This window comes from Schistocerca piceifrons, chromosome 8 (assembly GCF_021461385.2).
Source record: "Schistocerca piceifrons isolate TAMUIC-IGC-003096 chromosome 8, iqSchPice1.1, whole genome shotgun sequence".
NCBI classification, from domain to species: Eukaryota; Metazoa; Arthropoda; class Insecta; order Orthoptera; family Acrididae; genus Schistocerca; species Schistocerca piceifrons.
The window spans coordinates 65,188,856-65,201,122 of NC_060145.1; the positions used below are offsets into that span (position 1 = coordinate 65,188,856).

The following is a 12,267-nucleotide window of genomic DNA, read 5'->3' on the forward strand; positions in this document are numbered from 1 at the left end:
AAACTTCTGACTCAAACATGTTTCGCGCGCCAGATTTGCGTAAGTTTCCTGTCCACGTGCTGCACCTTGTCTACACAGATATGATTTGAACCCTCAGATTGAGTAATTTCGCTCAAACCTCCAACTTCCCTGTTTCCGCACATCTCATACATGCGCAAATCTCCTGTTCACACTTGATGATCTGTCTGTGCCGATGCGATGTGTGTTTGGACGGGCCTTTACATTTGGTTTGAAACACATTTCTGGATTATCATTTATAGCGTTAATGGGTAGACCCTAAGTCACTTTAACGTTGCAGAGAAACTTACTTCTGTTTGTTGTTCACTTCAGAATATTAAAATTTTTTCAACTGTAAAGGGAAATGAGAAAACAAATCAAAGGTCATCTTTACCAGAAGAGAAGTTGGCAGCGCTGAAATAGGAAATGCTGTTCGCAGTTGTTGACCTTCTGAAGGTTGTCGTAGGATTTTGCTTGAAACCGGCGTTCCGCGTGTGTACAACTTTTCGTCAGAGTATTTATTATCTGGAACACAATAACATGTCTTTGAATAAATTGAGCATTGATAAGGTAGACCTGGCGGGTAAACGAGTTTTAATGAGGTAAATTCTGATAATATATAAACTGTGTTACATGTAAGTAGTGTCTTCAGGGAATGACAATTTACGGCATTATTTCAGGGTGGATTTCAATGTCCCTTTAAAAGAAGGGAAGATTACCAACAATCAGCGTATAGTGGCTGCGTTGGACACAATAAAGTATGCCCTTGATAACAAGGCAAAGTCAGTTGTTCTCATGTCACATCTTGGACGGCCAGATGGACACAAAGATTTGAAGTACACATTACAGCCGGTAGCAGAAGAGTTGAAGAAACTTCTAGATAGGTATATCAGCCTTGTCACATTTGTAGTGTTAGATGTTGTTCGTTAGACTTCATTCCTGACGATGTTTTCTGCAGGGATGTACAGTTCCTTAATGACTGTGTGGGGCCCGAGGTTGAAGCGGCCTGTGCGTCGCCTCCAGATGGATCTGTTATTCTTTTAGAAAATTTGCGATTTTATGTTGAGGAGGAGGGAAAAGGCGTAGACGAAGCAGGAAACAAGGTATTAAGAACCTAATTTTCTGTAATTAGGTTTCGAATTTATTTAGCTTGTTTTGTTTTAGATATTCCACAAAGTAGTTTTTAGTGGCTACAGTTAATGAGCCCTTAAATTGTAGTATAGTACAGTAATGTGAAGCAAATAGTGGGAAACAGTTGTCGGTGATGAATAGGTTGTTCAAAGTAGTCATTATCAACAGTTGCTCTATAGTGGGATGAAACTGTGAGAAGTAGGAAAACGACAGTCAGTGATAAACAAGAACCTTAACACTGCTGTATACAAGTAACCTGTGTTGCAGATACGAATTTTAATGTGGCTGTTCAAAATGAAATTGTAAAGAAATCTTTCCCATTCATTATTAGTTAATGCAGATTGACCATCATACTTCTATGTGATTGAAAGAACATTCGTAGTTAGAAAAAGTGTATTGGTTATAGATCATAAAGTAGACCTGATCAAAATGGAAGGGCTCTGTTTGTGTGAGATATGTCAAAGGGTTAATTTTAACTCGGTTATCTATTAATGTGGTTTTATCAGTTTTGAAACTAACATTAATAGCACATTAGTCCCAAAGACTATTTCTCTGACAGTTGCTGAGTCTTAGAGCTATAACCTATCATTCTATGCATAAACAGGATGTCCAAACTAGCAAGCAGAAAATCAGTAGTAATGTTACACTTACAGTATTATTGTTGTGCATCATTGTGCAAAGTTATTATAGACTATAACTTCCAACAAGCCTTGGGTATTGGAAATCACGCCCTCACTGTGAGCGATGTACATCAGATACTATACTGTAGAGGCAGGATTTTGGGATGTTGTGTGTATTGACAAATGAATGTGGTATAACATCCTTAATGGTTATGCATTTTTAATTAAATCGTGGGGATAAGGTAGGTGGATCAATGTTTATGAATGAATTGAATGTGCAGCTGTTATAAATAAAGATCAAATCTTGGACCTTCTCCCACGATATAATTATAAAACATCGCTCCACATATTAAGTGTGCTTCAACAGTCAGACGTTAGATATATATCATTCGTATTGAGGGCGTGACTTCGATACCCAAGACTTCTTGTAAATTACCTACACTACAGATCCAAGTTCCATTTGCAGTTGGCAAGAATAAACTGCCAGCAGGTATTCTGACAACAAAAGAATTTGTGTGGTTTAAGAAGAGTTCTGCACTAGGCGTTGAGCAAGTGTGTGATACAAGAGGTGCACTCCCTCTGTATCTGTGTTGAGATAACACCAATCTTTAATGTAGCTGAAAGTTGTAAGTTATGTTGAAAGGTAGTGGTCGGCTGTTGAAGCAAAGTACAAGTAGTGGTAAGATATAATAGTATCGTAGTGTAATGTTTACAGTTATTTGCGTTTTGACAAATTTTAACATGTACAGACACTATGCATGCATAAATTTACTCATATATGTAACAGGTCATATACTTAGTGTATATGGCAAAGAATACAATATGATGCACCAGCTGTGACTAGTGACCAACTGTTCAACTATTCATCCACAGTGTTGTTATTATTAGGACAATGATGTTGCATAATCTGGTAGGTATGTTGTAATGAAGAAAGTCTCAGGGACCCCTCCCCCCTCTGCCACCACGGGAATATATGGAATTTATTATTATCTTCAAACATATCAAAAACTTGATATCAGACCACAGTAGGAAGACAGGGGTTTTCACTAGGACAATATAACCAGGGTTGCCACAAGCTCTGGAAATCAGGGAATTTCCAACATGTCAGGGAAATATAAGGAAAATTTGAAAAAAAAAAAACTGGAAAAATCTTGTTTTTGTCTCAGTAGATGAAATGGTTTGTTTACTGAGATGTCATGCATCATTACTGACTGGGCATAGCTGAGTATGTGCACCACTTCCTACACTCTTTCTTACTACTTCTCCCCTTCCTACTACCCCCTCAGCTTGCAGGCAGTGCTGCCACCACTTCTTGCCACTAGCCTAGCAGCTGCCGACAAGAGACAGGGAGGTGTGAGGAATCGTTTGATTGTATCTGATTCTCAGAGATTGTTGAAGGAATAGCTGGGGCAGTAGTCATATGTGCATGAGTTGTCTCAGTGATTTGTGTGTGTGTGTGTGTGTGTGTGTGTGTGTGTGTGTGTGTGTGTGTGTGTGTGTGTGTGTGTACGTGCGTACGTACTCATATTTTCTGGCAATCAAAAATTTAGTTAAGAGAGTGAGGTCGTCTTTCCTACATACCTGTCTGTGGCTCAGGTCGTCTTTTCTACATACCTGTCTGTGGCTCAGGTCGTCTTTTCTACGTACCTGTCTGTGGCTCAGTGATTGTTTCTATGGTGAGTTGCTACCTATCCTCATTAGTATTGATTCTCAGAGTATTTGTGCGAGTTATCTGCTGCATGGATTGATCACTGCGGTCTCACTTCATGAACATGGTGTCTGTGACATGTGAATAGCTGGGCACATGACTGGACTTCCACGACAGGCCAAAACTGCATGCGATTTCTGCAGATATCTCTAACGGATCAGGCCTGCCAGTCTGAAGCCTATCAGTTCCCCCTAATGTGCAGGCCCTGCCTGTCAGATCTAGTGTCACCGATCTGCCTACAGGTCGGGTCTGTTTGTGTGTGGCATAATGCGGTGGATTTTCATGGTTTATCTAAGGACTCATGACCGCTATGCTCCTTAGCAGGCCAGAGGCCACAGACGATTGTTTTTAGGAATTGTGACACAGTCATCGCAAATACATTGTACAGTGCAGTGTTTTATAATCATTTTGTTTATTCTAGTACATTTTGGCACTTCGATATATTTGTATATTAAGTGTGGATGATAACAAGAAGAAACTTGTGGCCATCATTGGCGGTTTGTGTGCTATGTACTCACATACTTCTCGAAAGAAAATTCACACAATACTTGTAAAATAATAAACACAACACAGTGGGTAACAGCCAACAATAACGAACATAGTAGAACCAACATTTTATTGGTGATCAAATATAGTTTTGGTTTACGCAACTCTTCACTGCGTTATACGCTTCTTTCAAGAGGCCTACTTTTTTCTGAAATCAGTGAAGGTATTTTAAACCTGTCTTGCAACTCCAAGGAAACGTATATTTTTGTCACCAAACTTGTTTTGTTTTATTGAAATAACAGGTGGTCTTAATGAAACACTCATACCAATTGACTTGCTTTCACCATCTAAAAACAGTTAGTTACAAAATATGTTGATGTTAGTACTTAAGATTGTTGCTGACATTGGAGAGAAATACAGAAGTGCTACATTTTTTGTCAACTTATGTCATTGCTTACCCTTGATATCTCAAAATTTATCACGGAAAAATGCTAAAACTTGTCTGGAATTCAGGAAAATTTCAGAGAGTTTCACTTGGCCAAACTTGTGGCAACCTTGATATTGGTGGGATGTGCAGTGGATAGATTCTCGTAATCCATTCGTTAGCTTCACTGACTTTCAACCGAACTATTGCTTTCAAAACTAATTTAGATATCGGGCCATGTTATAGTTCAGCCTGTCATCATACCCTTCATTTCAAGAAAATTGCCAACAATAATGTCCCTGGTCAAAGCAGTTACAGTATTGCCAACTTCTTTACATCATAATTACTGTATTGCAGAACACCAAAATTCTACTTGGAAATATTGTATGTATTGTTTGTTGGTTTTATAATGAAATCCCAATAACTGACTACATGTCATTGTATTAATCCTTCAAATTTCCTCATTGACCATACTGTGTAGTGTACCCTTTTTTCTGGATGTATTCAGTATGTTAAGATAGCTTTTGTGGTCAGAAAAACTCTAATTCACTGAATGCAGGTGACAGTGAGGAGACAGGAGTCAAAATAAAGGTGCCAGGCTCCTGCTGGCACTCCAGCTCCTGCTGGCACTCCAGCTTACACCCTGGGCCCACCTTGGAACATTAGTTGAAAACCCAGGCACAGGGTGCACACCCACATCCAGAACTGGAGCAGCAAACAAAGACAGATGCATCACCATGACTGCAAAGGGACTCGAGGCAGCATGAGGGGCAACTGCTGAGAAGAGAGCCCCATCCCCAGATGATGGCGGCTGTCGAGGCAGCAACAAAAGTGAAAGGATGTCGGACTTCCACTGGCTCCGGAACCAGCACCGACGATACAGGGGGAGGAGGGGGGGGGTTGCTGGGTCCAGGCAGGCATGGAATGTGGAAGCACAAAGTCTGTGGCAAGTTCATACAATTACGTAGATGAATTTGATTCTAGTGGTGTCTCAGCAATCCTCTCGGTCCTCACAGTAAAAAGAGACTATCCAAACAAACGTACAATGGTGTCTCACTCCCTTCTCCTCCATCTGCCATACAATCTGTAAAAGACTGTCATTAGTCTGATGCTCTGCCTTTCTGGGCAGAGTGGGTGCCACCCACTGTGGCGGGTGCAGCAACTGAAGCAAGGTGCAGTGGTGCCATCCATCTAACAACTCCACTGGTAATGGTCCTTTGTGGCAGAGAGGCATGTAAGACAAGATCATCAACAGAGCTTGAGCTCATATATGTGTATGTGGCACAAAGATTGTCCATCTGTTGCTTAAATGTTTGTTCAAAGGATTCAGCTTCACCATTGGATTGCAGATGGAATGGTCCACTCTTGATGTGCTTCAGGCTGGAGGCAGTGCAAAACTGTTCAAACTTGGCAGCAACAGATTGAGGTCAGTTGAGTCACAATCATTTCAGGCAGTGCCTTGAACCAAAAGACCAACGAGAAGACCTGGATTATGGAATGGGCTATAGTAGAGTGCATAGGAACCACTGAGGGAAAATTGCTGAAAGTATCAATGACAACAAGCCAGTGTGTATTCCACTAAGGACCCGTGAAACTCAGATGCAATTGTTGCAAATCTGCTTGCGGTTTGGGCTATTCAGAGAACTGCTGAGGTGGGGCTGACTGATGTTCAGTCAACTGTTTAGTTTGTGCATCCAGAACATGTTGTAGCAATCGAAGCACTTCAGGCTGGAGACACGGGGGACCACAACACATGACGGGTCCTTATCGGTGTGAAGCAAAAAGACACCTTATTATACGTGCTGAAAGGCAAAATATTGACAAATCACAGAGCTACAAATCTGTCTGGCTGAACATGGCCAATCTGTGTGGATGTAGTGCAGCAGAATCTGTTGTGGCATGGGCAACTTTCCAGAGATCAGTGAAAAACTATTTAAAGTGTCTGTCTTCTGCACCAGTGTAGAAACAATAAGCAGAGGACTTGTTGAGTGTTGAGTCTGGACCAACAAGGAGGCAAGAGAGAGCATCTTCATCCATGCTTCAAAGTGAACCGTCACCCAATCTCGTATTGCTAATTTGGCCAAAGAGGAGTCCATCACTGCAGCTTCTGTGCTATCAGAGTTGGGACTGACTGAGAAGGGCTAAAACAAAAGGGTAGGGGGTTATACTCTGTCATAAATCAAAAGTTCCTGCCAAATGACACAGGTGGAACTTAGTGACACTGTAGACAATGGTGGCCGCATCCTTTTGAATTTGTGAATAATTACATTGAGCTCTTTTCAACAATTTTGAAGCAGAGGCAGTCAGCCTGTCAATAGCACCAAATTTATACGACAAGACTACACCAATGGTGTAAGAGGAAGCATCCACAGCCAAGACCACAGGTTTGGCTGGATCAGAAAAACAAGGCATCAATCACTAAGCAAAGCATCTTTCAACTTCTAGAAAGCAGACTGACAGTCTTGCATCCAAACAAAAGGAACATTCTTCCTGCACAAGCAGTGCAAGGAAATTGTGATATGAGTGGCGTTAGGTATAAATCGGATATAATAAACAAGTTTACATAACACAAACTGCAATTACTGCACATTGTGTGGGGGTAGGAGGTCAGATAGCAAGCAGCTGTGATTGAAATGGGTGAACATCCTGGCCGTTAAAGATATGTCATAAGTTCCCAAGTTCAGTCTGAAAAAAGCTAGCATTTGTCTCTGTTCCATTTGAGACCAGCTGCAGATAACACTTGAAACAGTGCGAAGATTGCTAATGTGTTCTTCAGGAGTGTGACCTGGTTTAAGGATCATGAGTGAAGCTTGTATGCCTGGAGGAGACACCGCAAGGTCCCATAGTGATTATATAATGATAACAGGTTTTGGAACCAGATTTTTAATTGCAAGACATTACTGGGGCAGATTTGGACTCTGATCAAATTTATTGGTTATAAACGGTAGATTAAAACTGAAGAAACTGCTAAAAGGTAGGAAATTGAGGAAACAGGTCCTGGATCAGTTGAAAGAACCAAATGTTGTTGATATTTCAGAGGAATCATTATCCTTATGCAACAGTTGACTGAAACGGAGGGGGGGGGGGGGGGGGGAGAGATACAGTAGAAGATGAATTAATTGATTTGAGAGATGAAATAGTGAAAGTAGCTGAGTATGAAACAGGCTAAAATACAAGGCCTAGTAGGAATCCTTTGATATCACAAGAGATATTCAGTGTAATGGATGAAAGGTGAGAATGGAAAAATCAGCAAATGAAGCAAGTGAAAGAATATAAATGTGTAGCAAGTACAAAATGGCTAAAAAGGAATGGCTAGAGGCAGAATGTAAGGATTTGGAATCATTTATCACTAGGCAAAAGGTAGTAGATGCCACCTACAGGGAAATTAGACACATTGGAGAAAAGAGAGGCAGCTGTATGAATATCAAGAGCTCAGATGGAAAACCAATACTAAACAGAAGGGAATTGTGGAAGGTGTATAGGGAGGTGCTATACAAGGGAAATTGACTTGAAGGCAATATTGTGGAAAGGGAAGAGGAAGATGACGTGGGAGATATGATACTGTGAGAATAATTTGACAGAGTACTGAATTACCTCATTCATGTCAAGGCTGTGGAAGTAGACAACATTTTGTCAGTGCTGCTGATAGCCTTGGCAAAGCCAGCCGTGACCAAACTGTTCCATCTGGTGTGAAAGATGTTAGAGATGGGCAAAATACCTTTGGACTTCAAGAAGAATGTCACTTTAATAAGTCGTGATCACAAAGTAGTAATACAAATTCATTACACAAGAGCAGAAATACTGGTAGGAGCTGACCACAGGTGGTATCAGTTTGAATTCCATAGAAATGTCGGAACACGCAAGGCAATACTACCCTATGACTTACCTTACAAGATGGGTTAAAGCGTACATTTATAGCTTTTGTACACTTACGGAAAGTTTTTGACAATGTTGATTGGGAAACACTCTTTGAAATTCTGAAGGTAGCAGCACTAAAAACAGTGCAAGGCAATTTACAGTTTGTACAGAAACCAGATGACAGTCTTAGAGTCCAGGGGCAACAGTTCGTTGGAACAGAGAACACTTACACAATACCAAAGAAAGCCTTGGTAACAAAGAGGCTCATTACTTCCTGTGATAGAAGTGTGGATTGTGTTCCGTGTAACCCAGTTAATGTTTAGTAGTGATGACCCCAGTGGGAGAACCCTCTGCAGGTCCTGGGGCTAGATAGGCCCGAGGTATTCTGGCCTGTTGTAAGAGGCGACTAAAAGGAGTCTCTCACTTTTTGGCCCTATGAGTTCTGGTCCCATTCTATGGTTTGACTTTCCAAATTCTACAGAAGTGCGGCCCATATGGGGAAGGATGCCTTACGTGGTGCACGAGTTATCCATAGTGCCCTTAGATACGATCTCCTGAACTCCTTTCATGGCTTTGCATCTCCACCTGCGATTCAACTATTTGGGTTAGGACACTTTCCGGGGTATGTCATCTTATTCCGTTGTCTCCCGTCCTTTTGCCCCCATGACTATATTGGCTTTCTCTGCACCCAATATCCAGCACGGTAGCCAGTCCGTTGTGGTGGGGCCATCATGTACCCATTTGGTGGTAGCCCCCTGACAACACAGGGATCACACTGTTGATGCCTGAGCTGTAAACTCCTCACATATGCCAAGGAGCAGATGCTGGTCTTCCTGGGGCATCAGGACTCCCAGCAACGGTCATCATGCCAGTTACCCTTTGCTGTGGCTGGGTGGCGCCCATGGGGAGAACCCCTGATCAGAATGGGTGTCATCAGGGCGGATGACCCGCAATGAAGTGGACGAAGTCATTTCTTGCTTGTGACCGTATGGCACCAGCAGTCTCGAAGAAGGGCAAGATTGGATACAATGCCAACAGGTATGGCCCTAAATTGTTTCCCTCCCTCACTACACCATGGGAGGAACGTAGGGCTACAGCACGGAGAGAGCCATATTCGCCTTGGTTTTTAGTCTGTAGCAGAACTGATGTGGACTCCTTTCTACCTACAAAGCCTCAATTTTTCGTTGAGCACCCTGAGGATAAGTTTGGAGAACTGACAGCGCTGTCCAAGATGCGAAATGGTGCAGTCTTGATTCAGACAGCACGCCAGCCCAATCCTGAGCGTTACTCGCCTGTGAAAGCTGGGTGATATTTCATAAAAGCCTGAACATGGTTCAGGGGATCATTATCATCTACATCTACATCTGCACTCCACAAGCCACCTGACTGTGTGTGTCAGAGGGTACCTTGAGTACCTCTATCAGTTCTCCCTTCTATTCCAGTCTCATATTGTTCGTGCAAAGAAAGATTGTTGGTATGCCTTTGTGTGGGCTCTAATCTCTCTAATTTTATCCTCGTGGTCTCTTCGTGATATACATGTAGGAGGGAGGAATATACTGCTTGACTCCTCGGTGAAGGTATGTTCTCAAAACTTCAACAAAAGCCCGTACCGAACTGCTGAGCGTCTCTCTTGGAGAACCTTCCACTGGAGTTTATGTATCACCTCCGTAACGCTTTCATGATTACTAAATGATCCTGTAATGAAGTGCGCTGCTCCCCGTTGGATCTTCTCTATCTCCTCTATCAACCCTATCTGGCACAGATCCCACACCGGTGAGCAATATTCAAGCAGTGGGCAAACAAGTGTACTGTAACCTACTTCCTTTGTTTTCGGACTGCATTTCCTTAGGATTCTTCCAATGAATCTGTATGGAATCTGCTTTATTGATGATAAATTTTATTTGGTCGTTCCATTTAGATCACTCCTAATGCCTACTCCCAGATAATTTATGGAATTAACTGCTTCCAGTTGCTAACCTGCTATATTGTAGCTAAATGATAAAGGATCTTTCTTTCTGTGTATTTGCAGCACATTGCACTTGTCTATATTAAGATTCAATTGCCATTCCCTGCACCATGCGTCAATTCGCTGCAGATCCTCCTGCATTTCAGTACAATTTTCCATTGTTGCAACCTCTAGATATACTACAGCATCATCCGCAAAAAGCCTCAGTGAATTTCCGATGTTATCCACAAGGTCATTTATGTATATTGTGAATAGCAACGGCCCTACGACACTCCCCTGCGGCACACCTGAAATCACTCTTACTTCAGAAAGACTTCTCTCCATTGAGAATGACAAGCTGCGTTCTGTTATCTAGGAACTCTTCAATCCAATCACACAATTGGTCTGATAGTCCATATGCTCTTACTTTGTTCCTTAAACGACTGTGGGGAAGTGTATCAAATGCCTTGCGGAAGTCAAGAAACACAGTATCTACCTGGGAACCCGTGTCTATGGCCCTCTGAGTCTCTGGGACGAATAGTGCGGGCTGGGTTTCACACGATCGTGTTTCTCGAATTCAATGCTGATTCCTACAGAGTAGATTTCTAGTCTCCAGAAAAGTCATTATTCTCGAACATAATACGTGTTCCAAAATTCTACAACTGATCGACGTTAGAGATATAGATCTATAGTTCTGCACATATGTTCGACGTCGCTTCTTGAAAACGGGGATGACCTGTGCCCTTTTCCAATCCTCTGGAACGCTACGCTCTTCTAGAGACCTACGGTACACCGCTGCAAGAAGGGGGGGAAAGCTCCTTCGCGTACTCTGTGTAAAATCGAACTGGTATCCAATCAGGTCCAGTTGCCTTCCTCTTTGGAGCGTTTTAATTGTTTTTCTATCCCTCTGCCATCCATTTCGATACCTACCATTTTGTCATCTGTGTGACAATCTAGAGAAGGAACTACAGCGCAGTCTTCCTCTGTGAAACAGCTTTGGAAAAAGACATTTAGTATTTCAGCCTTTAATCTGTCATCCTCTGTTTCAGTACCATTTTGGTCACAGTGAGTCTGGATACTTTGTTTTGATCCACTTACCGCTTTGACATAAGACCAAAATTACTTAGGATTTTCTGCCAAATCAGAACATAGAACTGTACTTTTTAATTCATTGAACGCCTCTCGCATAGCCCTCCTCACACTACATTTCGCTTCGTGTAATTTTTGTTTGTCTATGTTTTGGCTATGTTTATGTTTGCTGTGAAGTTCCCTTTGCTTCTGTAGCAGTTTTCTAACTCAGTTGTTGTACCACAGTGGCTCTTCTCCATCTCTTACGATCTTGCTTGGCACATAATCGCCTAATGCATGTTGTGCGATGGTTTTGAACTTTGTCCACTGATCCTCAACACTATCTGTACTTGAGATAAAACTTTTGTGTTGAGCTGTCAAGTGCTCTGAAATCTGCTTTTTGTCACTTTTGCTAAACAGAAAAATCTTCCTACCTTTCTTAATATTTTTATTTACGGCTGAAATCATCGATGCTGTAACTGCTTTATGATCACTGATTCCCTGTTCTGCATTAACTGTTTCAAATAATTTGGGTCTGTTTGTCCCCAGGAAGTCTAATGTTATCGCCTCGGTTTTCTGTTTAACTGCTCAAGGTAGTTTTCAGATAATGCACTTAAAAAAATTTCACTGGATTCTTTGTCTCTGCCACCTGTTATAAGTGTTTGAGTCTCCCAGTCTATATCTGGTAAATTAAAATTTCCATCCAGAACTGTAACATGGTCGAGAAATCTACTCAAAATATTTTCCAAATTTTCCTTGATGTGTTCTGGCACAACAGCTGCTGAGCCAGGGGGCCTCTAGAGACATCCAATTATTATGTTTGAGCCTGCTTTAACCGTGACCTTCACCCAAATTATTTCACATTTCGGATCTCCATCTATTTCCTTCGATACTCTTTTTATCACTATAAAAATGCCTCTCCCTTCACAGTCCAGCCTGTCTCTGCGGTATACATTCCAATCTGAGTTAAGGATTTCATTACTGTTTACATCTCGTTTCAGCCAACTTTCTGTCCCTAGTACTATGTGGG

At 41.8% G+C, this 12,267-nt stretch overlaps 1 protein-coding gene across 1 annotated transcript in view; it reads left to right on the forward strand.

Annotated features, from left to right (window-relative positions):
• The first annotated feature begins 425 nt into the window (after positions 1 to 425).
• Positions 426 to 12,267, forward strand: part of LOC124711686 (phosphoglycerate kinase) — a 59,930-nt gene continuing 48,088 nt past the window's right edge. The window contains exons 1-3 of the mRNA XM_047241884.1: positions 426 to 599; positions 678 to 881; positions 956 to 1,100. Coding sequence (XP_047097840.1) covers positions 538 to 599; positions 678 to 881; positions 956 to 1,100 — 411 coding nt within the window. The 5' untranslated portion in view covers positions 426 to 537. The remainder of the gene's footprint in view (positions 600 to 677; positions 882 to 955; positions 1,101 to 12,267) is intronic.